Source organism: Strix aluco, chromosome Z (genome assembly GCF_031877795.1).
Source record: "Strix aluco isolate bStrAlu1 chromosome Z, bStrAlu1.hap1, whole genome shotgun sequence".
Classification (NCBI taxonomy): Eukaryota; Metazoa; Chordata; class Aves; order Strigiformes; family Strigidae; genus Strix; species Strix aluco.
Window position 1 is genome coordinate 10,384,482 of NC_133971.1, and position 24,476 is coordinate 10,408,957.

Sequence of the window (24,476 nt, forward strand, 5' to 3'; positions counted from 1 at the left end):
CCAAAATTTCCAGCATTCCCAGGGAATGGTACAAGTGGTGGTGTAACTGTGATAGTCTAAAGACTAAGTAGAGAGTCATCAATATGCAAAAGTGTTAATTTTATTAACCACTCAGTGTATTTCAAAATTACAGAGAAGGTTTTGGATTGCCTCAAATCACTCTAAATTCAAGACCTTCTTCCACTATGTAATTTATTTGCTGTAAACTATCCTAAAAGTATTCTGGCACTGAACAAGTCCCTACAGGATGGACTTTGTTGTGTTTCTCTGACCTTATAACTATCTACGTGAGACAGCTGAAAAAGGCACTGACTAGCTTCATGCCCTCTAACTCAATTTTATGATGGCAAGTTGTCCTTCCTAACATCTTCAGAGAACATCAGTTTTCTGCTGTATATGGATTCAAAGATTTTTAAACAGCCTGTTCTATTAATCTACAATTATTTGCAAATTTGTCCTTTCAGTGCTTTGGCTATGGGAAGGTTAAAAGCATCTGTATTACATATACTTATCAGAAGGCCTCGATTTAATTAGTGCTGCACCCAAGCAGACATCTCCACTTTGTAAGTGGCAATCGCTATTGGATTTAATAGGAAAACTTAAATGTTGAGCATGAAGAATAGAATTAATTTGATGTAAAAGGCTGAGGTCTGTAAAACTGTTTCTAAATACTCTTTCTTCAGGCCTACAGTTCTGTATGCCTTCTATGCTTTTCTCAGATAAAATTATTGTTTGGCTTCCATCTGCTACACATTAAATAAAGATTCTTGTTATTTCCATCCATTAGTTGCAACAAACTGGATGAAAACTTTCAGTTTCTTGTGTTCATGTGCCTTAAACTGGTCATAACTCTGGTGTGCAGCTAAGAGACCTGAAACCCCAGGACAGGCTTTCCTCCAAGTGCCAGGCAACTGTAGTCTACTCAGTAATTCAGTCCAATACAAGATGACAGAATAATTTTCAGTAATTTTGTTTAAATTTCAAAAATAACTGAAGAGTTTTGCAGTATGAATATGCATGCTTGTGTCAGTGAAACTAATAAATTTACTTGTCTGAACCAAACATAAATGTAAATGAACGTATCCTTTGTTTTAGATACATAGGACACTGACAGTTCACAGGACATAAAAATTCCAATGTCCATATCATACAGTATACTTTTTCTCAAGTCTTTTTTATATCAAGGCATATATTTTTTTTTATTTTATATATATATATATCTATCTTTTTATTTATATATTTCTGTGCCAGAGTGACTAGAACTGAGCATCTTGTTTCAAGAAAGCTTTGTGTATTGGAGTTTCTGGTTTTTATGATGAAGGTCAGGTGAAACTGTGCTGTTGATACGATGGCCATATGTCATCCAGAACAAATGGAAGAACCAGTAAAAATTCCTGTTTTGGAAAAAGCTAGTTAAAAAGTTGAAGTTTTCTACTCAATATGTATATTACATACAATATTTTGGGGAAAAAATTGTTATAATTGAGCTGGGATCATGACATGTTGATGATCTGTAAGGCTGGCATTCACCTGACAAGATGTCAGCATCTGCCATGTGCTATTAACTTTAGAGTCACTTTACAGTCAGTGCAGAGGATTTGACACTTTCGTGTCGTAATTTGTCTCATCCTAAAATAGACATCTAAAACAGGTTGTGTGATTTGTGCTTTAAAAATTACTTTATCTCTCCAGTAAGGGAGTCAGCAGTGACTGACCCACTGTGATGAACACTTACACTGTAAATGCCTCAGGTTAGGTAAGGGGGAGCCTATTCTATGTATTTAAAGGCAGAAGACAGAGAAACAGCTAAAAACCAAAAAGAAAACAAACATTAAATGTGCTACTCCATGAAAATGCAAGGAGTTCTTTGCACAGGGATTTCTTTGGGGAATAGGCTGGTTTTATGAGGTTTGTGAACTGTGAGAAAAATTGATATCTCCTACTTAATTTCTATTGTGACCTCAGCTTTGAGCACATATTTTGTATATGAGAAAACCACATCAAAGATATGTGACACTCTCCTACAGAAATAATAAAAATAAATAAATAAATAAATAACAAAACAAACAAAAAAAACCCTCAAAAGAACCTTGCCTAAAAAACCATAAATTTGGCGTAATGACCTTGGGCAAGAAGGAGTATTTGAGTATTCTCCTCAATCATGTTATGCATGCAGTTAACATTTTGCTTGGGTTTTTGACTGTTGCGCATATTGAGCACCCGTTTTCATTAAGCAGCTTGCAATGACACTTGAGGTTTTTCCTAAGTGATTGTAGCTAATTTAGACTTCATTAGAGAAGATGAGTAGTACAGATTATCCCTTCTAATGTGCATGTTTTAAATCTTTCAACACTAAATTTTAGCATCCATGACTGTCCATTCATTTGGATTCCATTACTCTTGTTGAAATTTTTCAGTCATCTTCCATCCTGACTATCCTAATATGGATTTGTCCATGTGTTCTCATTTTACCTTGTTTTTCAGAATGTTATTTTTACTGTTTCACAAAAATTGGAGGCATTGCTGTTCTTTTTTCACCAAATTAAATGTTGGTTTTCTTTCCCTCTTTACCTTGTGCCTCTTAGCCAGTTCCTGTTCTATGATGATATTTAGTGCTTATACTATACTGAAATACTTGTGTCTACTACACAAACAGCTGCAGTAGCCTGAGATATTACTTCCCTGCCTCACCTACCTGTAACTGCTCCTTGTCAATATTATTGCTGCTATACACAACTCAGCAGAACAAAATATGTACCTGCACCTCAACCAGCTCACAGCCCAGAGCCATAGTTCATCATCGGATAAGCTCATATGTTGCTGTTGATGTAAATACCTGAGAGACATCATGTTTAATCTGTTACATAAAAACACCAGCAGGATGAGTGGCAAGATGACTGGGATTTCATGTGTTCAAATCCTTGAGCTTCTTTAAAAAGTTTCAAACTTTTTAACAGTCCAAATAAACTGTCAACCAACTGGTTCACAACTAAGAGGAAAACAATTACTGACCTTTATCAAAAACATTTCTTGAGCTGAGTACAATTTTTCCTTCATAGTTTTTGTGCAAAAGAAATGTTATTCTCTTTGACCTTGTAGAATTGCACATAAAATTCTTGAAAGTACAATAACCATCAAGAGTTTATATTTTCTTTTTATTTTATTACCAAAGCCTCAGAAATCTATGAATTGTGGGGGTTGTATTTCATGATGCCTGCAGAGCACCCTACATCATTCTGTCATTATAGCAATAATTAGGAACAACTTTAAATATAGATGCATTGCTCTTTTAATATCATTCTTATTTTTCCCTTAGTGCACACCGTTAGCTGATATTCAGTCTTTAGCACAGCTGTTTCTCTGTGATGGAGAAATTTGTTATATTATTCAGATATAATATCTTTTTCATATACAAGTACAGTGTCCTCTTTCCCCGAACAAAGTAGAGGCAAACAAGAGCCAGAAGACTTCATGTGTATGAGTCCATAAGATTTTCATGTCTTCCTCCTTCATCTAGGACTGGTTTTGGTTTCCTCACTTGGCTCTATTTTGGCCCCAAGAGTGAGAGAGCTACAAGCCAAAACTATATTTTAACCCCATGTGTTTTGTTCTAACCTGCTGTCTGGCTTAGTCCTTGGGCTTTTCCTTCAGTGTTTGCAGCTCTCTTTGTTATTGTCAAGTCTGAGGGAGTATGTGGCATACCATTGTGTTAATCACTGTACATGAATATACACAAATAAAAAATAAAAATCCCTGACCAAAGTAGTATGAGTAAAGCTTGAGCAGAAGCATAAGGAATAAAGATATAAGGCGACACAAAGAAACATAGGATACCAGTGAAACAGTGAGAATTAATATAATGAATTAATTCACAGTATCCCAGCTAGCTACTCATTAAACAAAGACATTATTACACAGGTTGTTTTTCAGCAGAGATTTAAAGGGGGATAACATCATGCTGCTTTCTACAAAGGACAGCTCAGGAGAATGTGTGGAGGTTACTGTGTTAGGATAATGAAACATGTTGGCCATCCAGGCTGAAGTTATCAGTAAAGCAGAGGTGAGGTTTGATAGCATCATGAAATAGGGGAAACATGAGGGGATTTGTACAGTATTCCAATCAGAAGCAGTAATCTGGGATTTCAGAGAAAGAACAGCAGCTTTCTTCCATTTGTTTTCTTTGGTACTGAAAGAATGAGCCAGATCATGTCAAGGTCATCTCAAGGTCAAATATGTGGATGTCTGACATCCAAATATCACACCTTGTACTGGAGACTGTCAGGAAACACTGAAAATGAAAGGCTTGCAGTTCTCATGGCTTGTGGGCAAGCTTAGAAAAAGGGATATTTTAGTGTTTGCAACCATTTAATGTATCCATGAGAGGTCACGCAGAGCATAGCTCTAACCATTCTGTGACTATTCTAATTGACAGTCCAAAAATAGACTCGTAAATCCATACGGAGGTACTTGAACAACCAACCTAGTTTAGCAGAACTCAACACACCAGTTCAAAGCTCAGGACAGTGTGACTCCAAATTTTAAATGTCCTTTCTCTGAAAATTGTTGTCATCAACTTTGAAGTGTTAAAGCACAAAGCACAGTTAACAAACGAAACCAACCCAAAACCTGCTAGGATGGTACAGTTAGTATCTGTCAGTGATTTATGTAACAATACTTCAAAGTACAAGTAAAGTTACTTCTCTTCCTCTTGTCCTCAGTCTGAGAATTAAAAGTTGTGGTGTGCTTGCTTTTCCTTTGTCCTCTCTAATCAAAGGTATTAGACCTCCTGCTCTTCACAGTTAGTCCTCAGGACCACCTGTGCCACCTTACTCACTGCTCTGGATTTACAGTCAGCAGTAAGACTCTGTTACAACCAGGATTAGAGCCCAGGTGTCCTGCTGCTTGGAGACATAAACTTAACAGGGCAGGCAATACTGACTGTTTTACCACAAATTCCTTAGCTAGATTTGCACACAAGGAATAAGCATGCAGCATGCCTGAGGTATAATTTTGGGGAAACCTGTTTGCATCATCTTTCAGGGGTCAGTATAGAGGACATTGCCCTCAGATTTTTTTCTACATCAGTATAGTGGAGGGTCTATCCCTTTCCCCAGCCTTTAGTATTTATACCTGCATGAAAAAGTATTACGTATTCTTTCTAAAGCCCTGAACAAAGGTGAGGGATAGAGGCATATAAAGAGATAAATTTTGCATTACCTACTGTTTCTCTGCATGAAGGTTTTATAACATAAGTCATTTATTTGATTGCTAGGTATGCTTAAAGTGGTTGGCCAGAAAGCTTTGAACTTCACTGAAGTACAAAAAGCAAGCTGTTCATTTAATCAGCACATTTAATTCATCCTGCTTTGCATGCTGCGCCACACTGTCTTCTTTCCATATAAGGATTCTGTGGTATCTTCCTGCAGCACTCCTGCCTCTCTTCTGAAAGCAGCCAAAGATGGCTTTGTGCATATTGCTTATATATGCTATAGGCCCAACTCCTTTTCAGTGTGCAATGTAGCAGCTACCTGCTTCTCATACATCTCTTCTCTTCAGGTGAGTTGTTTATATTCAAGGGGGTTTTTTCACCCTGACTGAGAGCATGTTCTTAATTTATTTTGCTTTTAAGTAATTATTTTTGCTCTGTGTGACTAAGTGGGAAGTGAATCAGCAAACTGAGTTTTAGTTATATTAAGGATTTATATCATTTATATGTGTCTTCTGCCTTTAGATATTTCTTTTTGTTTGATACTGGTTAATCATCAGATTTCTCTTTAAGCAGCCATTGTTTAGAATCCAATGAGGGTTTTCTAATGCTATGCAAAAATTTTAGAAAAACCTTCAAGGCAAAATTGAGGAAAGAGAGGAAAGATTTTCTAATTTAGCAATCATATTATATTAACAAAAATATAGCATATTTGTTCTGGGCTTTAGTAAGATTAGGGCTATTTGTTTTTTCTCTCAGACTCACTTATGCATGATATATAAATATGTAACATGCAGTTTACAACAAATTAATAGGACCCTTTGTGTCACTTTCACTGGTCTCTGGTTTTTATCTGATTTACCTTCTTATTCTAAATTGTTTAAGGACAGTGTGGCACTTCAGCCTTCAGAGATTATCTCCCACAAATGTTAGAAAAGGTACTTGATTATCCCTTAGCATCTGTTCATGCATAACTCGCTTTACTTAACTGGAGTGGTTTCAGATAACTCTTAAGTTCTTTTTCAGTCACATCCTCTCTTCCATTCTAAGTCCTTCTCCTGCCAGATGTCCAGAGGGTAGAAGTTAAAATTTGTTTAGGAAATGATTGATCTATTCAGCACTGCTGTGACAAATGAGAAAAGAGAATATAGATTTTAAACTTGTTGTTCTCTTCTCTACTTCTATGTGGAAGACTCAAGCTATCGATGCTCACCTGTAGGTCATGGGATTACCGTAGGAAGCACTAGGTCCGTGAGACAAGCCTTATTTCTCTGGAAGGTCTCTGCATGTTCCCCAGGGGCTCTGTGGCCCTCAGGAAAAGAGAGCAGTTCAGTTGCATTGCAGTCCATTCTGCTTCCCCTCCCAAACCTCCCACATCTATGCTTCAAGTTAGCATACCTTCCTTTTTATGGACTGTCCATCTGAGAGTTAGTCATCGTGTGTGTCTTTGAACACAAACCCTGATGAGACTGAACCACCCGCTTGAAATCTCTTCTTTTTTTTCTATTAATAGAGTACCATTGATCTTCTCTTTACCACTTGATGGGTCCCCCTGGCAGCTCCCTGATCTTCAAGTCCGCAATCCACAGTACAAAAGCCTACTTACAGAGAACACTTCATGTCTATGAGCCAGGCTGTCAATAAGTCCTCATGCTAGATAGCAGTCTGGAGATAACCTTTTAGCTGTCTTGGGCAAATCTTGAAAAGAAGGATCAACACTCAGACCATAATAAAATTTGTCAGAACTAGGAACTAACCACTTAAATTCCTTTTGTGACTCTGACCTGTAGCTCCCAAGCCTATAGGGTTAAATGAGCTCAGAGCAGCACACATTGCCATGAAGACAATGAGGACTACCTGAAGTTTCTGAGGTGTAAAGGTTTTATACCCAGCGATTTCTTGCTCTAGTCCCATCAGATGCTGACACAGGCATGAAACCAGTTTTGCTGTAATTTCCCATTCAGCTGTGAGCAACAGAGACATCACTTTCAAATGGTGCTATGGAAAATTTAGCCTCAGTGAAATCCAGGAATTTTCCTAGATGAAGAGAGCCATGGCCTCTCTTTGGTGTGAGACCTGGTGGTTAGTACCATCAGGCTTGTCAGATACATCACTCTTCCCTTTCAGTCTTTCTCAGCTCTGCTGATCAGCATAGAAAAACAGATGGTTATCCCTCAAAAACACTCACAGGCCTGTGTGGTGCCATTCACAGACAAATGGTCAGATGAGGAATTCTCCTTCCTGTGGACTTTCTAATAGGCCTTTCTGAGTTACATCCAGCAGCAGTGAGTGAGGTTGTTAGTATACTAGCACTTGAGCTTCTGGTTCCCTGCGTATGCAAGCAGAGGCATTGCTTTTGCCTTCTGTTGTCAGGAGTTTTAACAACCAAAATGACCGAATTTTTACCTTTTTGAGAAAATAATGAATGCTGAGATTCTGCATAGCAAATTGAAGCTTCAGAAATAGAAAGCAGAGTCACTGCATCTTGAGTAGTGGTCTCGGACTTGATATAGCTGAACAGAACTAAACACAAAGGAAGGAATTGAGGTTTGTTAACCTCAGTATGTTCTGTTTCTTTTTCTTTTCTTTTTCCTCCCTAGATATGTTTTGTGGCAGTTGGGTTAGTTCCTGGCTTCACAAAAAAAAAAGGAGAGATCCCACCTTCTCTATGAATGCATGTGATTGCATTTGAGTAAGTTTAGTGCTTATTTTACAGCTCATTCTAGACATAAATAGTTAAATGGTTCATATGGAGCTAATTGCTGCAGCATTTAGGATTCTCACAAGTAGTTCTTACTGATTTTAAGTGATCCACAGAATCCCATTTTTCTTAATTAAGTCAGAGTCCCTACCAGCACCTAGTCTGTGAGATATACAGGTCCCTGCACCCACTGTCCTTCTATCTGCAGGCTGGAGTTTCTACACATCTCTAATGATGAGGAACATGCAAAGCTGGGCCTGCAACTAGGTCCAGGGTCAGAATGATATCTATAGGATTTCCACATGACAGAGGAGTGTCACATTGGCATTTCTTGTCTGCTCGGTCTAGAAAATGTATCCAGACCTCCTCAAAATTCTTCACATCCACCCATCGGGTTTTTTTCCACTTGCCCTTGGGGATGCTTGGTTTAGACTGAAACCATATGAAGGAATATAAGGAGAATAATACTCTGTCCACAACAGAGATGAAAGAGGAGAGGCCTTCTGCTCCTTCTGAGAAAGAGATCAGATGGTGGAGACTATAAAGGGGGAAAGGAAGATGGATGGCAGGAGATGGTGCTGTCTTGCCCCAGACTGTAGCTCTTCTGCTGTTCTGCAATACACACACAGGTGTACTCGGCTGTCATAGTCTGCTACAAGCTAAGTCCTATGGTTTTCCTTCTTGAATTACAAATAGTGAACATGCCTTAGAAGACCATTCTTGGCTAGAAAAGTTTCATAATAACAAAGCCTGAATAAGTTCATTGGCTAAACTATCTCCTGAGGGTTCTACCTCTGCAGAAATCTTTCTCTGATATAAGTCTGTTTAGTTGTTTGCTAATTTATATCTGTAAAGTAGAGGTGTATGGGGAACCTTCACCTGATACTTTTATTCTGTAAACAAATCCTGCAGTCTATTAGTGGGTTCTGTAACCCTGGATACCTTGACAACATCCAAAGCTGTGGATGAGACTCCTCAGAATAAATTGAGCTGATAAATTGCAGACATCCATATCCAAATTAAACACATGAGGATCCCTTCTAGTCAATGGCAAGAAACAGATACTTTTTGCTCATTACTCATCTCATTCTGAAGTGGTTGTCTAGAACAGACCAGACGAATTGCACCCAGAAAGACCTCTACCAGGCCATCTGTGTCAGAGCTGTAAAGAGTTGTGATTCTTAACCTGTCTAGCTCTGCCAAGAAAAGTCTCTAATAGGGATGTTGTTATATGAGCAAAAGTTTTACTGCTTTATTTTGATTTGCTATAGGATCAGATTTGGCAGTGCATGATATTTATTACATTCCAAGGCAAAATACAGTTTTGTTGATGTAGTTACACCCACACTGGAAACACATTCTGGTAAAGCATGGTCATTTTCCTTACTCCATGCCTTATAAAGACCTGCTGTCCAACTCATTTATTCACACTTACTCATTTGCAATTGTAGGCTTTAATTTCTGGAACAGTGCACAGAAAATGTTTTATTCTCCTTGATTTTTCCAGTACATTACTTCACTCTACTGCTCTGGGGATACAGAACAATTTCACTGATGAACTTAATTTTGTGATGCTTGCCCTTATAAGCTTTCCATCCAAAGATTACTGTCTAGACAAGTACCTGTTTAATGCACACAGCTATGTCCTCCGAGAGGGGTCTCTACCCACTGAAGACAAAGTGTCAATAAGACAATATTAAACACTTCTTTTTGTTACCAGAGAGAAGCTGGAACCTTAAAATTTGTTAGCTAACATGGTTTAAACAGTATGCTTTAAAGTGCTCACAGGCATAGTGAGATAAACTTTAATTTATGAAATTTCAACATGAGCCCTAGGAGAGGTTAGTCCGTTATCATATTGAAATGCCATGGTGTTCTGTTTTCTAAAGTTTTAAAACTAATCTCCAGATTTTTTACTAAAAAATTTTATTCATGCCTGCATATGTTGCTAATAGCTTCTGCCACACTCAGGATTTCCTTTTATCTCTGGCTTCTGAGGTCAGGTACAACCACTATACTTCTGTTTTAAGAATTGTGATGGAGAACAAAATTCAAATATATAATAGCTAGGGCTTGAGAGGCAAATACATACATGTATACCCATATTTATATATAAACACAGTCTTTTGATTTGCAAATTAGGTAGCAGCACTACTGTTATTCTGAATAAATACACAACTCTTTTATATTTTTACTTTTCTCCTGCTGTATTTTTAATTCTAGAAATGAAATCTAAAGTGTAATGCCTCCCATCATCCTGTGTGAGTCAGCAGAAATAAACCTGCAGTTTACTTGCTTGCAGGGTGAGTCAGCAAGACAATCCTGCCACCCTGTGCCAGACAGGATGTAGACAGTGAAATGGTTTTTACTGTTGTCTTTGGCTCCTGGCAGTGCTCACAAAATGAATTCTCACTAGCAGTATCCCCAAAGCAAAGTGTGATCAGACTAATTCAAAATTTACCTTCAGGGCCTAAAGGAAAAAAAAAAAAAAAGTACAATTATATAACTCCTACTCCTCTAATTAATGATTATTTGTTAACGATGGGATTAAGGTAGTTGCCATTGCACCAGTCTAGTTTCAGCTATCTGTGAAAAAATGCTGAAGCTCAAGTATTCAGATGAAAACTAGGCCACACGTATTCTGACTCAAAATTTCAGCCCTCAAATCTCTTGTGTTTGCAAGGGTACAGCCACATAGGGAAGTTACTTTCAAAGAGGTATTGATGCAAGAACACAGTTGTGGAATCTTATTTTTATGCCTAGGGTTCAAGTATAGCTCTGAATGTTTCCTTTGCTCTGCTTCTAGAAGATAACAAAATAAGTAACTTTAAAGACAAAATGCTGATAGGGTTTATACCAGTTCCAGTATAAAATGTACTATTACAGAAGTAACATAACCTTGATGTTTTAGTAAAACAATGCGTCAATCTTATCAACAAGAAGTAAAATGACTCACATGACAGCCTTGACACATGGCTTGCAAGCTGGATGAATACTTATCAAGAATAGTCCATGATAATTTATCACAGGTGGCTTCAATGACCTGGTAAGCTTTTTCAGTGATTAAAATTAGGTCTGATTGTTTTAACCCCGTCATTAAAACATGAACACAGGCATTTGAGAACACAATTTATGTGCATATAAGACCTAGTTGTTTATGAAAGAATTTGTGCAAAATATCAAATGAGAAAAATAACCCAAAATGATCCTACAAGATCAGATATAAGAGAAGCAATAGCAGAATTCATTTAAACTTGAAAAATGAAAGCTAAAATAATAGAGGAAATAAAATCCAAACCAGTGAATTTGAGAAGTGAAAGAAACTTGGAAGGCATTCCTGGTGAAACAGGCAGAAAGGGATTAATAGCCACAAATATGCAATGAATTTCATGATGAGATATGTCAGTACAAAGTCAGGGTTTTATTCCAGAGAATTTTTTAATGAGAAGTTCTCTAAAATAAGGACATCTTGTTGTCATATACTTGCCATATATATTGCAAATATGATTCTGGATTTGCTATTTAAGAGAAAAAGGAAAAACAAATTACTGTGTGTGACCCAGCTAAATTATAGCTACAGATCTATCAATGTTGTTACAAACCAAATGAACTTGACTGTGCCTGTAAAAACTTTGCTGCTTCCAAAATGCCATTGTGCAGGTGTTCTTTGGGACTGAAGACAAGATGCTAATAGATAACTCCAGAAGTGCAAGAGAGGCTCTTCAGCAGAGTAGTGCAGTCCAGGGTTAAGGGACCATTGCTGGTACAGTGAAGAGGGAAGTATTAGATACGAGCATGTAGGACCAAAAGGACTTGCTCGACATGAATATTGCTTGCTTAACTATTTTTTTTTAATTATCAAAACCACTTCACTGTGAGAAGGAAAAACAGCAAATGTGAGGACACATACATATGTGTCTGTTTTTTTCCTGATACATATATATATATGAAAATACACAATGGCAAGCAGAGAATATATTTTTAAGTGACAGCTAATTGCTCATTTACTTAAAAGTGTAATATACTCAAACAGATGCTGTAATTGCTTTAGTAAATTACTTCAGTACTTCCTATTTCACAGCTATGTTTTTCAGATACCAGAGTTAGGATCAGCTGTATTGATTAGTGTCATTACTCAGAATTCCAGTGACAGTCTGTGCAATCAACATAAATTGGTGATTAACAGGATCATTTATTTGGAAGCATCTGGAACATGAAACCATGGGGATAGTCAAAGGATGTGCAAGTGCAGACTGTATTTTATTGTTTCTGTGAATATTATTTTCCTGTAAATACTTTTTTCCATCTCCTTTCAAACCCTAATTTTTGATGATTGTGTGCACTGTGAATGTACAGTGGTAGTTTTGAAGGATGATAATTTAATGGTGGGTTTCTCAGTGGGGAGAAAATTAAAATGTAGAGCCTTTTGTCTGTATGGTGAGTTGCTAAATCACTTCCTACCATATGACACAGATTGCAGCATTATACATGAGATAAAAACTCTTCATTAACATGTGTCATTACTGTGTACCACTGAAAAAGGTGTTATATTAGTTGGTCTGTTCATAAGTAAACCTTGTTATAGGAGAGGATTTTGTACTCATGTGAATAAGAATTAAATATTGAAATTTCATATTGTTTTATCATCACACAAAATACAAGGAAGTAGGTTGGAAGATCTCTCTGCCCTTAATGTCTAACACAGTATTTGTTGTCTCTTCTCCAATGTCTGTGTAAACATCTGTTCAACTTTTATAAATAAAAGTCCTGGAAAGGAAATATATACTACATATCAGAAAAGGAAAGAAATACAGATGACTTTGACAGGGAATTTACTGTCTTTTATTAATTCTGCACACCTTCAGCCAAAGTCCACCTTGCCCAGAAGTAGGTTAGGAGCTTCCACACTACTCTGTCATCTGCCTCTATGATTAAAAAGCCTTCAGGGTGTGCAATGCCGGGGTGACATACTGCGTGTCAGGACCTTACTCTGCCTAAGGCTATTCTTAGACTTACTGCCAGCTGTTTAATTACCAGCTGGTTGTGCAGGTACAGAAAACACCCCACCTGGTGGACTTTTCTTCTAAAGAGGTGGCCAACAGACATCAGGCACAGGAGGTACTGGGGAGGAGGGATACAGAATATAGTACTAATTTAGATTACAGTCTTTTTTTTTTTACTTTTTTTTTTAAATGTAGTAAGTGCATAATTGGGGTCCTGCTACACTGATATTGGAAAGTAGTTTCAAGGTGTATCTGACAGCTGGGAAGAAAGCAGGATACAGAGATCGTGCCAAAGATGCAAAAATTAAAGACATCTGCAACCTGATTAATACAAATTAAGTATGCCCTGCAGGCTTCTGGTCCTTCATTGTAACTCCAACTAAAGGGACATATGTAAGAATTACAGTTTAAACATCAATGTCTTTTGCCCACAATATATTTGATACCATACACCATTATCCAGTGGATTTACATTTAGCATCAGAAAATAATCTTCTGACAACAACAGACACTTGGTACTCTTATTTGAAAGAACACTGTACAGAAAAGGCACCAAAGCTAATTCATGGACTATCAAGAAAATTATTTGTATGTTACATTAAAAATGAAATCTAATTCAATAAAGTACTCAGCAGAGGATTCTGGATGGGAAGGCATTTCTGTGTGCAAGGTAAGAACAGATAGAAATGGTTGATTAGAAAGAGGGAAAATTCTGATTGATGAATCTCTGTGATGCCTACTTCCCATCTTAGGTACCACACAGAATTACAGTTATCAATGCCATGTCAGTTCTTATTGCGTTGTGTTAAAGGCAGACCCAGGGCACTCCCAAGAGGGGACATTATTGAGCAAGCATATACTTCCTCATTACAATTATGGTAATGGATTATCACTAAGATACTTACATAAGAATAAATGTCATAAACACACAGAGAATATAATATTTTACATATCTAGCTGTTCTCTACTTTGTAATTTTTTTTTTTAGCTAAACTTTTTTCAAAATGTCATATTTCCTTGTGTAATGTTATAACAATGTATACATTAAATCTTACCTCAGTTTTACCCTCCAGAAGAACTGGATTCATTTTTATTATCTTTATAACCTGTCAAAACTGAAATGTGGCAGATGGTTTTCTAAAATGAAGTTATGGCCGCAGAAATTTGTAGTGGAGTCTTCTGTTAAGGCAGCTTTTGTGGTTTGTTCACTGGCAAAGCTAAATATATTTTCCTTAAAGTAGATGCAGTTCCTTACCAGAACACTGAAAATCTGTGGTGCTCTGGGTAATGTGCATTTTGACTAGACTTCTGGCTGAAAATGAACCAGAAATTTGTTAGTGTCACACCTGTCATGCAGCTTCTGCATTATTGATTTATCTTCCTCCAAGGGAAGGTTAAACATGTAGCCTTTCATTGCATGGTGTGCACTCTTTGGCTCTGCACAAGGAAGATAAAGCCGTCAGAAGGAAGTGGCCAGTCATTGGTATTCTGATTTCTTCAATATCAGCTTATTTCACAATCATAATGCATTTTTCAATTAATTTGCCCTTCAATCCAGACAGAAAACATAATATTGTATAAACAATAACTGACACATCAGATACAGTCAGTCCTGGATAATATTCATATAGCTGGTCTGTTGCAAGAGTAAAGGGGTTGGTATATCCCTTTTTTGCTATTACATTCATTTCACAGATCCTTTTCTCTTGCTGCTTTGTGATACTGAGGATGAACAAATTTTTTTTTTTTCATTTTTTTCCCTTCTTTGCCCTCCTCCATCCATTTTCAACAGTCCTGTGTTGCTGGGACATCTTAGCCTATTCTCTATCACTTATTAATAAGCACTTGCAGTCAGCAGGTGCTGGTACCATCACTGAAAATAAGCATCCCACATTCAGTATACGTCATCTATTCTGAATAGAAGTGGATTTCCAATAGATTTAAATCCTCAATGAGAAGGATTGAGGTGCAATTTCCCCATTCCTGTCACTACCTCAGCTTTCTAGTTTAATAATAAATTCCTTTATTGATTGCTTTTCTTGGTTTTCACTAATTGCTTCAATAATTAGCAGAGGTTCATGAATGCAAGAGGTAAAAGAATTTGTATTAGTCGAAATCATTGAGTTTTTATGGTCCTCAGCTAGAGCATGCCAGAATGATGAAATGAGTAGCAATAGTTTAAAAGTTGCAATATCCAGATCTTCCTTGTCAGTAAGGGAGAAAAGATCCTGAGCTGTTTCTCAGAACTGGTTCTGTTTCTTGGGGCTGTGTTTGCCCCCAGCTGCTCATCAGTTCAACTAAAATCTGGCAGATTTTAGGATCCTCTTTTTATTATTACTGGTGGTATTACTTATTGTTTCTAGTATCTTCCTACTATGCCAGTAACCATGACCACAAAAAGTCTAGTGTTCAAGTACTCCAGGACTGTTCTGTCTTGGTTTTGCTCAGAGTGCTTTAAATTTTTACCCCAGCACTGTCTTCAAAATCCCATTCAGAAAGTTGAGTTGGGGCTCATGACTGTTAGGTTTACGTTTTGGATGGCTTATCTCTCACTAACAGTGGATTATTTATAGGAGAAAGTACTAATGGAAAGCCTGAGGCCACCACTCTCTTTGCCATCCATGCAGCAAGGTCTGAGCGCCAAGTGCAGAGCAGCTGATACAGAACCAGCTTCTAAATGTCTATCAAGATTGAGCACTGCAATCATTTAACGTGCTGTATAGAATAATCCTATGTAGGGCCCATCTCCATCATACCCCCAAGATGAGTGGGATAGAAGAGAGGAGATGGCAAAACTCAAAATACAGTGACATTCTTAAGGCACATAACCTATCAGGATTGCTGGGAATAATAAGGGTTTAGGAGGGTGTGGGGAAAGGAATGGAGCATATGGTACACACTGAAGTGTAGAAGACACTTGGTAGCATGAGGGAGACCTCAGACTCACCCTGTGGAAAAAATGGCTTGAATGGGGAGTGCCAGAGCTCCTCACAGACAAGAAGGGTGGGAAAGGGGTCCTGACACAATCCTGTCCCCTGAGAAAATGGAAATAGCAGAGCTTCCTCTTACCATCCCAGTCTGTGTCAGGGGTTGGAGAGGGCTGTGCCATACCTTCTCACATCATAGGATGGGGACTGGGGGAAGGGGGGAAAGATACCCTCTATTGCCTTAATTACAGAAGAAAAATTATGTTCCCTGAAAATGCTGGAAAGCAAGCCTTCCTGCTCAAAGGTAGTCAGGCATTTGGCACACTCACTTACAAATAAAGGGAGGAAGTTCAGCTGGGGACAGAATGCTTTTGGACACACCTCCAAACTCACAGCTGCTTCTCTGACATTCCCCCTCACCAAATACTTAAATCAACTGAGAAAGTTTTAGAATAGATAACCTGGACTCCACCCCAGATCCCATCACTACACTGGGACCCCTGATAGTTCAACTAATTGGTTTTGAAGGCACCATGCTGGAGACAGAGATGGGACAATTTTCTGGATCAACCAGTGAATTCAACAGTAACTTCAAAAAATAAAAAGGTTTTGGTAGAGGTTTTGTTAATCTTGTTTTGGGTTGGTTTTTTTTTTTCTTTTTTTTTTTTCTTTATTTGTTTTACTGGCAAGATGATGCAGTTCAGTTAATTGCATGCTCTTTTCTGAAACCAGAACATCAGAAATACAACATGTTCCCTGAACTTGCTGGAAGAAGCATAATACATGGCCTCTCTGGAGCATTTTCATTAGGGTGCTTCTCTGCTGTCAGTGCATGTGACTTACTACTTAATGCATATAAAAAGTCCATAGAAACCAGCCCCTCTAGGGATGGCAGGCATCCTTGGAGGGCTCTAGGTCCAAACAGCAGTGTGTAGATTGTGGCTATCTCTAAGTTCATATCCCTGATATATTTACTATATGGGTATATATTTATCAAATCTATTTGTTTGCTATCCTTGCTGTCCGTGGATGAGAATATACTAGAGACTATTTCAGGTTAGATTAATATTTGTTCTAAACATATATGAGTTAGCAAAAAGTGATCCTCTGGAGATATATTCAGAGTGAACCCTGAAGTATGCCAATCAGTGGGTGCAACCTGAAATGTGTTGAGTACAACAAGCACCAGGTTTGGCTTCCGTAGCAGTTTCTCCAGGGGACAATGCAGTGTTACCCAGGTGTAGCTGAGTTGACTCTGAACTCTTAGGGGAAAATATATCACACTGGATCTGACAGATGCAGAGAGGTGAGACTGCTTCAGCTGCATGCCCCAGGTCCAACCAGTAGTGAGGCTGAAGATGTATTCCCAGCAGGCATGTGCACACAACGCACACATGTACAACACATGCATATGCGTATACACATCGCCAGCACACAGATCACAGACACAGAGCTCTCACTCAGACAAACAGTACCAACAACCACATCCTGCTCCTCTGCCTGGCAGAGCAGCATGGAGGTCCACTAGTGAGAATATATATCTGTGTAGATGTATACAGCATGAGTCCCTCCATCAGCTGGGCTCATACACTCAATCTGCCCAGCAGCTGGCCCTGGATCCCAGCCTCCCCAGTTGCTGGCACCTGGACATGCAAGCCTCCAGTGCTGATCCATGGTAATGGGTTTCACGCCTGGACAGAGGGGCTGAAGCTCTCCTGGGACAGCCCTGGCAGGGGTCTGGATGTGGTATCTCTTCTTCTGAGTCCTTAATTTGGGTTCTCACTTGCCTTTGTGCCCCTGTGCTCCTGTGGGCTTGTGGACATGAGCCTTTGACAGGCTGATAGCTTCTGTGATAGGCTGCCAGGGCCAGGATATTATTTGGGCTCTCCCACCTGCCATTGTCTCTCTGTACTCCTTTGTGGATGTGCAGATGAGCTTTTATCACATAATTTAATGTGAACAAGCTAGTTTGCACAACAGTAACATCACAGCAGTGCCCCCATATTTCTCTGTGCTAGCTACCTTGGCTTCCAGTATCTCAGCTATCTCAGACAGCTGGGACTAGGTATTTCTGAACCCCACTCCATCATGCTGTGCAAAACTCCTTGTAAGTTGCCCACAGGAGCACACACAGACACCCCACCGTTGTTGCCTGGTCAGTTATTTGAAGCTCTTGCATCCTGGCTTGCATCAGAAATATCATGGACAGCAGGGACAGGGAAGTGATCTTACCCCTGGACTTGGCACTGGTGAGGCCACACCTCGATGACTGTGTTCAGTTTTGGGCCCCTCACTACAAAAAGGACATTGAATTATTCAAGTGTGTCCAGAGAAGGGCAACAAAGCTGGTGAAGGGTCTGGAGCACAGGTCGTACGAGGAGCGGCTGAGGGAACTGGGGTTGTTTAGTCTGGAGAAGAGGAGGCTGAGGGGAGACCTCATTGCCCTCTACAACTACCTGAAAGGAGGTTGCAGAGAGCTGGGGATGAGTCTCTTGAACCAATAAGCGATAGGACAAGAGGGAATGGCCTCAAGTTGCACCAGGGAAGGTTTAGACTAGATATTAGGAAGCATTTCTTTACAGAATGGGTTGTTAGGTGTTGGAATGGGCTGCCCAGGGAGGTGTTGGAGTCCCCATCCCTGGAGGTGTTCAAGAGTCAGGCTGACATAGCACTGAGGGATATGATGTAGTTGAGAACGGTCAGTGTGAGGTTAATGGTTGGACTAGATGATCTTCAAGGTCTTTTCCAACCTAGATGATTCTGTGATTCTATGTTCAGAGGTGCAGGGTGACACTGCTGCACAAGGTTAATCTCCTGCTTCTTTGAAAGTTTTGTTCTTTTATGGTTGGTCTCAGTCTTCCTCCTAGAACCATGTTCTTTATTAAACTGACTCTTTTAGAGACCTTATCTGAGAATAGATGTAGCCCTTTAAGCTTGCACCTGATCTTTTCCCACAAGATAATGTGCTGTAACATAGACCTTTTACCTACTGTCTTTTACCTTGCTATCTGTCATGAAGGTGGATTTCACTATGCTTAGTTATAACCAGAACTGACATTGAATTTTTTTGTCAGACTTGAAGGGAGGTAGTGCATGACAATAGTGTCTTTGATCTTTATAATAGTGTGTTCAGCATTTTAAACATTGTAATATTCACTATGAAACTTGTGTGCTCATGACAGATGAAGTAGCAGTGGATAGTTTTACCTAGGCAATGCTGGTTTTATTGTGTCCTTCAGTAAAAGACAGTATTAGAAGTGGCAAAAGCAATATTTTCAGAAGAATGTTTTGTGAACTAACAAGTATGACAAGGCATTTCGTAGGAGCAGAAGTAGGTAGCATGGTAATACTGAAGCAGTGTGCATATGGACATATGCCAGTGTGAACTGTTTAACTTTGCCTTTCCTTTCGGGTTCATTTCAAACCAAGTAGGATTTTTGTGTTCAAAACACAACACAGTGTTTTGAACGTTTTTTTCATATAGTATTTAATTCCATCAAACAAAGGAAAAAAGCCTCCATATTATCTTAGACAGTCTTCTGTCATAATAGTCCAAAACTCTTTTGGAGATTTATTGAGGTAACTTTACAGTACTTTGAAGCAGTAGTGGAAACTACTGCACTGTTTTGAGATGAGCAAATAGCATTGCTTTAGTTAGCATTCATCAAGTACTCTTTTCTGACAAGGAGTATGGCAGAATTGCAGTTCAGGGAGAACAAGTCCTACGCTGATCACTGAAAGTAATAGATCATTGAACTCCTGCATTAATCTGCCCCTCTGGTGTCTGTACATTATAAAATTCAAGCATGTTGCAGACTGCCTGCTTGCCATACAACTAGAATGCGGAAGATTTACAGGGCAAATTACTATTGACATACACCAGGTCACTGAGATTGAACAATAATTGCTGTATTTCAGCTTACTGCAAATATCAGCTTTGCTTTCTCATGTCTTCAATCTTCCTGAGGCTGAAGTTCTTTACAAGGACAATAGTTTGTGTTTTGGATTAATCAGAAGCCTTGGTCATTTGAACGGTCATATATGCAAGGAACAGCAAAATCTCTTTTTTAAATGACCTATGTGTTGGCTTTTGTGGAGCATTGTGGGAATCAAAATTTATAGAAGCCATTATTGGAGATGTATGTCTAAAAGAAAACATAACAGTCTGATAAGCTTATTATGTTCTTTGAATCCAAGTTCCTACTGATGTGGGGTTGGGTGGAGATACATTTGACTGATTTTCACAGTGAGTCAGTTGTATTTTGACACTACAGAGTCTTTTGCAAAACATAAGCCTTTGGAATTGTTATCAAGGACAAGATCTCTTGCTGCTTAAAAATTTCTTTATAACTAGAAGATGAGACATAAGCAAAACAGATCAAAAAGTCTAAGAATAAAATAAGTCACTTTGATAATGAGAAGCATTTGAATGCACAGGTTCATAGTTCATAGCATGAAAAATCACATCTAGCTGTAGTAAAATGAAGGGATTACATTCTTAAGCAAAGAAACTCATGTAAGACTCGGGAGAGGAGGTCTGAAAAAAAAGCTGAATGAATTTTCTTTACACTGGTGTGATGATATTTCTCCAGGTTGTATTTCTTCATCAATTTCTTAAATTTCACATCTCCAGAATATGCAAGTAATTCCTTCTCTAAAGCTTAATATTTTGACTGTATATTTTGCCTTTGAAATGTCTTCAATTTCCTGATGACATAAGGGGAACAAATTGACCCCCAACTCATAATTGTTCAAAGCTAAGCTCTTTAGAGTATTTAATGGGCTAACATCCTCTGATGTTTGAGCTGCTAGTATTTGCAAAGTTGCTACAGTGACAAATGCAGTTCTGGTTAAAAAAAAAAAAAAAAAAAAAAGTTCTATTTTGCTTAACCACAAATTCCAGAACTCAGCATGGTTCCAAAAGAACATTTCTACCAAAATGAATGCACAGTGCCCCTTTTTCTAAGCAATTGTATCTTTAGTAAATGTAAGCATACTGGGAATTCTGATCTCTGCTTTGGTCACAGTATCTTATGATCGCCTACTCAAATTACTATAAACAGATTTAAAATAGCACAGTGTCCATTTCTTGAAGGAAAGTTCAGGACAGGCCCAAGGGAACAATCTGTAGCATAAAATGCCTGGGGCTTGTTTCAGCTTCTTTTTCGTCATTCTGAAGAAGTAAAACAGTCCTAAAGGCAGTGTGATCCTTCCCCTCAAATTCTTCTGCCCAGCACTGTAAACACATGGCTTAAAGATACTTTGACTCATGCAGGAGCGTCCAGGCCTGTGGGCCATGGATTGGACCCAGGGTTACAAAGATAGCTGTAGCACATCTTGCTCATGTTCCATCCCTCTGGCCTTGCAATAAAGCAAAGCCAGGTGGGGAGATTTGATCCATTTTCTGTCTTTCACTAGAAATGGTTGTCAGACTACATCATGATCTTTTTTGTGCATGAAACATTTTGCAGACAGGGATCTGAATATAGAGATATTGGCTGTGTTATGAGAAGGGGTCACTAGTGAACTCAGCACCCACACAAACCAGCTTCCAAAACACTTAGGTGACAGATTTATGAAGTCATTTCATCTTCTCTCACAGAGACTAGGACCCTGATACACAACAGGATTCCCTTCCAGGGCACTCTCTCCTAAATGTGTAGTTAAGCAGGTTAGCTTCTATTCCAGTGCAGTTTTCCTAAGCACCCTGTATTATCCAAGGAGTGGAGAGAGAGAGATGTTCTACATCTTTTTCTCTCTCCATTGATCATATGGGGACAGAAGAGATATTAATATCCTACCAAGCACTTGACTCAGAGCCTAAAGCCAGACATAGTCACAAGTCCAAGGCAAAGTCTTGGTGCTTAGAGTAAGCTTGCTGCACCCTGTGTTACCTTCAAAGGCAGGTACTGCTCTCAGTTAGAAGGTGGTAGCCAACAGCATCACTCCTGGCTGAGACTGGAGCCAGGATGTGGAGCCTTCCTTTCTACAGAGCAGGTCTGAGTATCAGGTGGAGTAGTGGCAGTCAGCAACTGAGAAGTGCTATGAGTGTGATCTTAAGTTGCCCATTAGCTGCATTGCATTCAAACTGCAGACGACAGCTTTGTAGGGTAAGCTGTTTCACCACCAGCACTCAAGGCTCCATGTGTTTTAAGGCCTCGGATACTCTGATTCAGCTGTAGTCATGGTTAGGGCTTGCACAATTTAAATGGAAAGTAGATTAAAGTTCTAAGTCTGTCCCTGTCCATGGCTTAATGCATAATGTAAACATTGCTGTTGTCCTGGTGGGTCAAAGACCTATAGTGGAATGTGCTGGAAAGAAACAACAGAAGGAAGACAGAATGGCTTTGAAGTTTTGCTGATAAATTTAGATCCTGATTTTAAAAGGTGAAAGATAAGAAATGAATAAGCTGTTGATTTTATTTCAAAGCTCTGGTTTTAGATGATAAGGTTTGCATTAAAATGTGAAAATACTTTTTTTGATTGTGTGGGAGAAAGTGTCACTGCTTCTTTCCAAAAATATTGAAAGAGTTGATGACAGGAGAAAATATTGAAAGACTGTCTTGTTTTCACCAGCAAAAGGAAAACCTGTATTCATATTATTCCCTTAATAATAATTCGTGACAGATAATCCTTAGTTTATTTGAAATCCAGAATTAAACAGAATCATGTTACCCTAGATGTCAAAATCAGTATTGTCTTTTTTGTCTTGCTACAATTCTGTCTGAAATTGATTTAAGGGGAATTTGCTTTGCTTTGACTTCTCTGTCTCTGTGTCTCTCTTTTAAGGTCAACTCAAATCAAAACATACTCTTGGGATAATGCCCAGGTTATTTTGGTCGGTAACAAATGTGACATGGAGGATGAACGGGTAATCTTCACTGAGAGAGGCAAACATTTAGCAGAGCAACTTGGTAAGAAAAGAAGTGACAAAAGCTTTATGACTGCTTGTAAGAATGCACAATGTGATGTCATTAATTGGTACAGTACTTGTAATAAATTGTTTGTGATACATTCACTGTAAAGAAATAATCATACAGCACCTTCCATTTGTTTCTGCAAGCAGAGGTCTGAACTGTCCTTGTTGATATCACTAATACTGCAATATCATTAGAATAGACATGTGTCCAGGGATGACCTTATGCAGAGCTGGGACATGTCTGTCATTTGAAAGTGTTCACAAAACCAGTGCTGGTTCAGAGGCTGTCTTAGACTAAAAACATATCTGATAAAATGTTCCTTAGGCTGCTACTTAGATAGGAAGTACATTATGGCCTTTGTGATAAGCAACAAGAGTAGGCATGTGTCTGTATATATACAATATGTCTAGATAGTTACAGCTATAGGCAGGTATATCCTAGTCAGGGAAAAATAAACCCACCAACATACCAACAAAACAAAAAAAAACACGAGGAGAGGGGAGATTGAAGAAATAACTTACTCAAACTGTGAACTAGACCTTTTTGCAAGTTGAGAACATTCGGGTTATGATTTCTAATACCAATAATCTAAAACAGAAAGACACCAATATCCAACTCCTGCTGCTAACAGTTCACCTACTGCACATTTACAGAGGTGTAAATAACATGAACCTCTGTTTCATAAAGTCTCTCTCTAGGAGGTAAATGTTGTCCATACAGAAAATTACGGAGCTGTGAACATCTCTGTTCTTTCTATTTCTGCACAGCAGTGATATCCTTTCATACCATTAAATGTTTTTGAGGTAGCACTTGCCAAATTGTAATGGAAAATCTCCAGAGCATCATCATAATACCACTAGCTGGCCTGTTTTTTACTTCAAATTTGCTGATCTCTGGAGAACATGTTCAGCAGGTGTGCAAATTAAACCCTGGCATCATTGGAGATCAATTTCTGTACTGTACTGAGCATGAGTTTGTTATTATTTTTAAATGGTAAAGGCTCAGTCTGGTGAACATGGGTGTAAGTAAGATCTCCTTGTTATTATTCCTATATGGGTGTTTAGGGGAAAGGGCATTATAAGAGTAACTGCATGGGAAACAGAGAAAGATGGTGACATTTCACAGTATACTGCCTGTGCTGGATCTAATCTCATGCTGGTGGTTCTTAATTTTTGTACATTCATAGCTCACTAACCTTATTTTTTTAAATATTTTTTCTAGTACAATCCCTTGTCCTGGTAAGTAATTTAATCAGAATAACATATCTTCCTATCACATATGTCTAAATAAGCATTACATATGTATAAAAGTACACCTCAAAAGTATACATTAAAAATTACCATAAATTAGTCCTTGAAAGGTGACAGAAAAGATTTAACAGCAGATTATGTCCAGAAAATGTGCCAACATTTGTGAAGAACTGAGTTTCTAAAACTGTTTGCAACAAAACCAAAATGTTTACCATTGCACCTGCTTTAACAGAAGATATTTTTCTTTGCAGAAATACCTGTCACATTATATATATTTCTGTAATTTGTTCTTCCCTCTGTAAACATTTCTAATATTTATTCAGTTTAATAGGAGCTAGGAAAGTGTATTCAATAGAGAATGAAATCCGGAAAAATGTAACTGTATACTTTTACTCCAAATTTAGACCAGACATTAAAATGTCTGGCAATAAGGATAAATTTGCAATGTAGAGTTGAAGATTACTTTTTT

General features: G+C 38.4%; 1 protein-coding gene across 2 annotated transcripts in view; it reads left to right on the forward strand.

Moving 5' to 3' along the window:
* The window catches only part of RAB3C (RAB3C, member RAS oncogene family), a 137,781-nt gene that overhangs the window by 98,380 nt on the left and 14,925 nt on the right, over positions 1–24,476 (forward strand). For both annotated transcript variants that reach the window (XM_074812780.1, XM_074812778.1), the window contains one exon: positions 22,627–22,751. In XM_074812780.1, the coding sequence (XP_074668881.1) occupies positions 22,627–22,751 (125 nt within the window). The remainder of the gene's footprint in view (positions 1–22,626; positions 22,752–24,476) is intronic.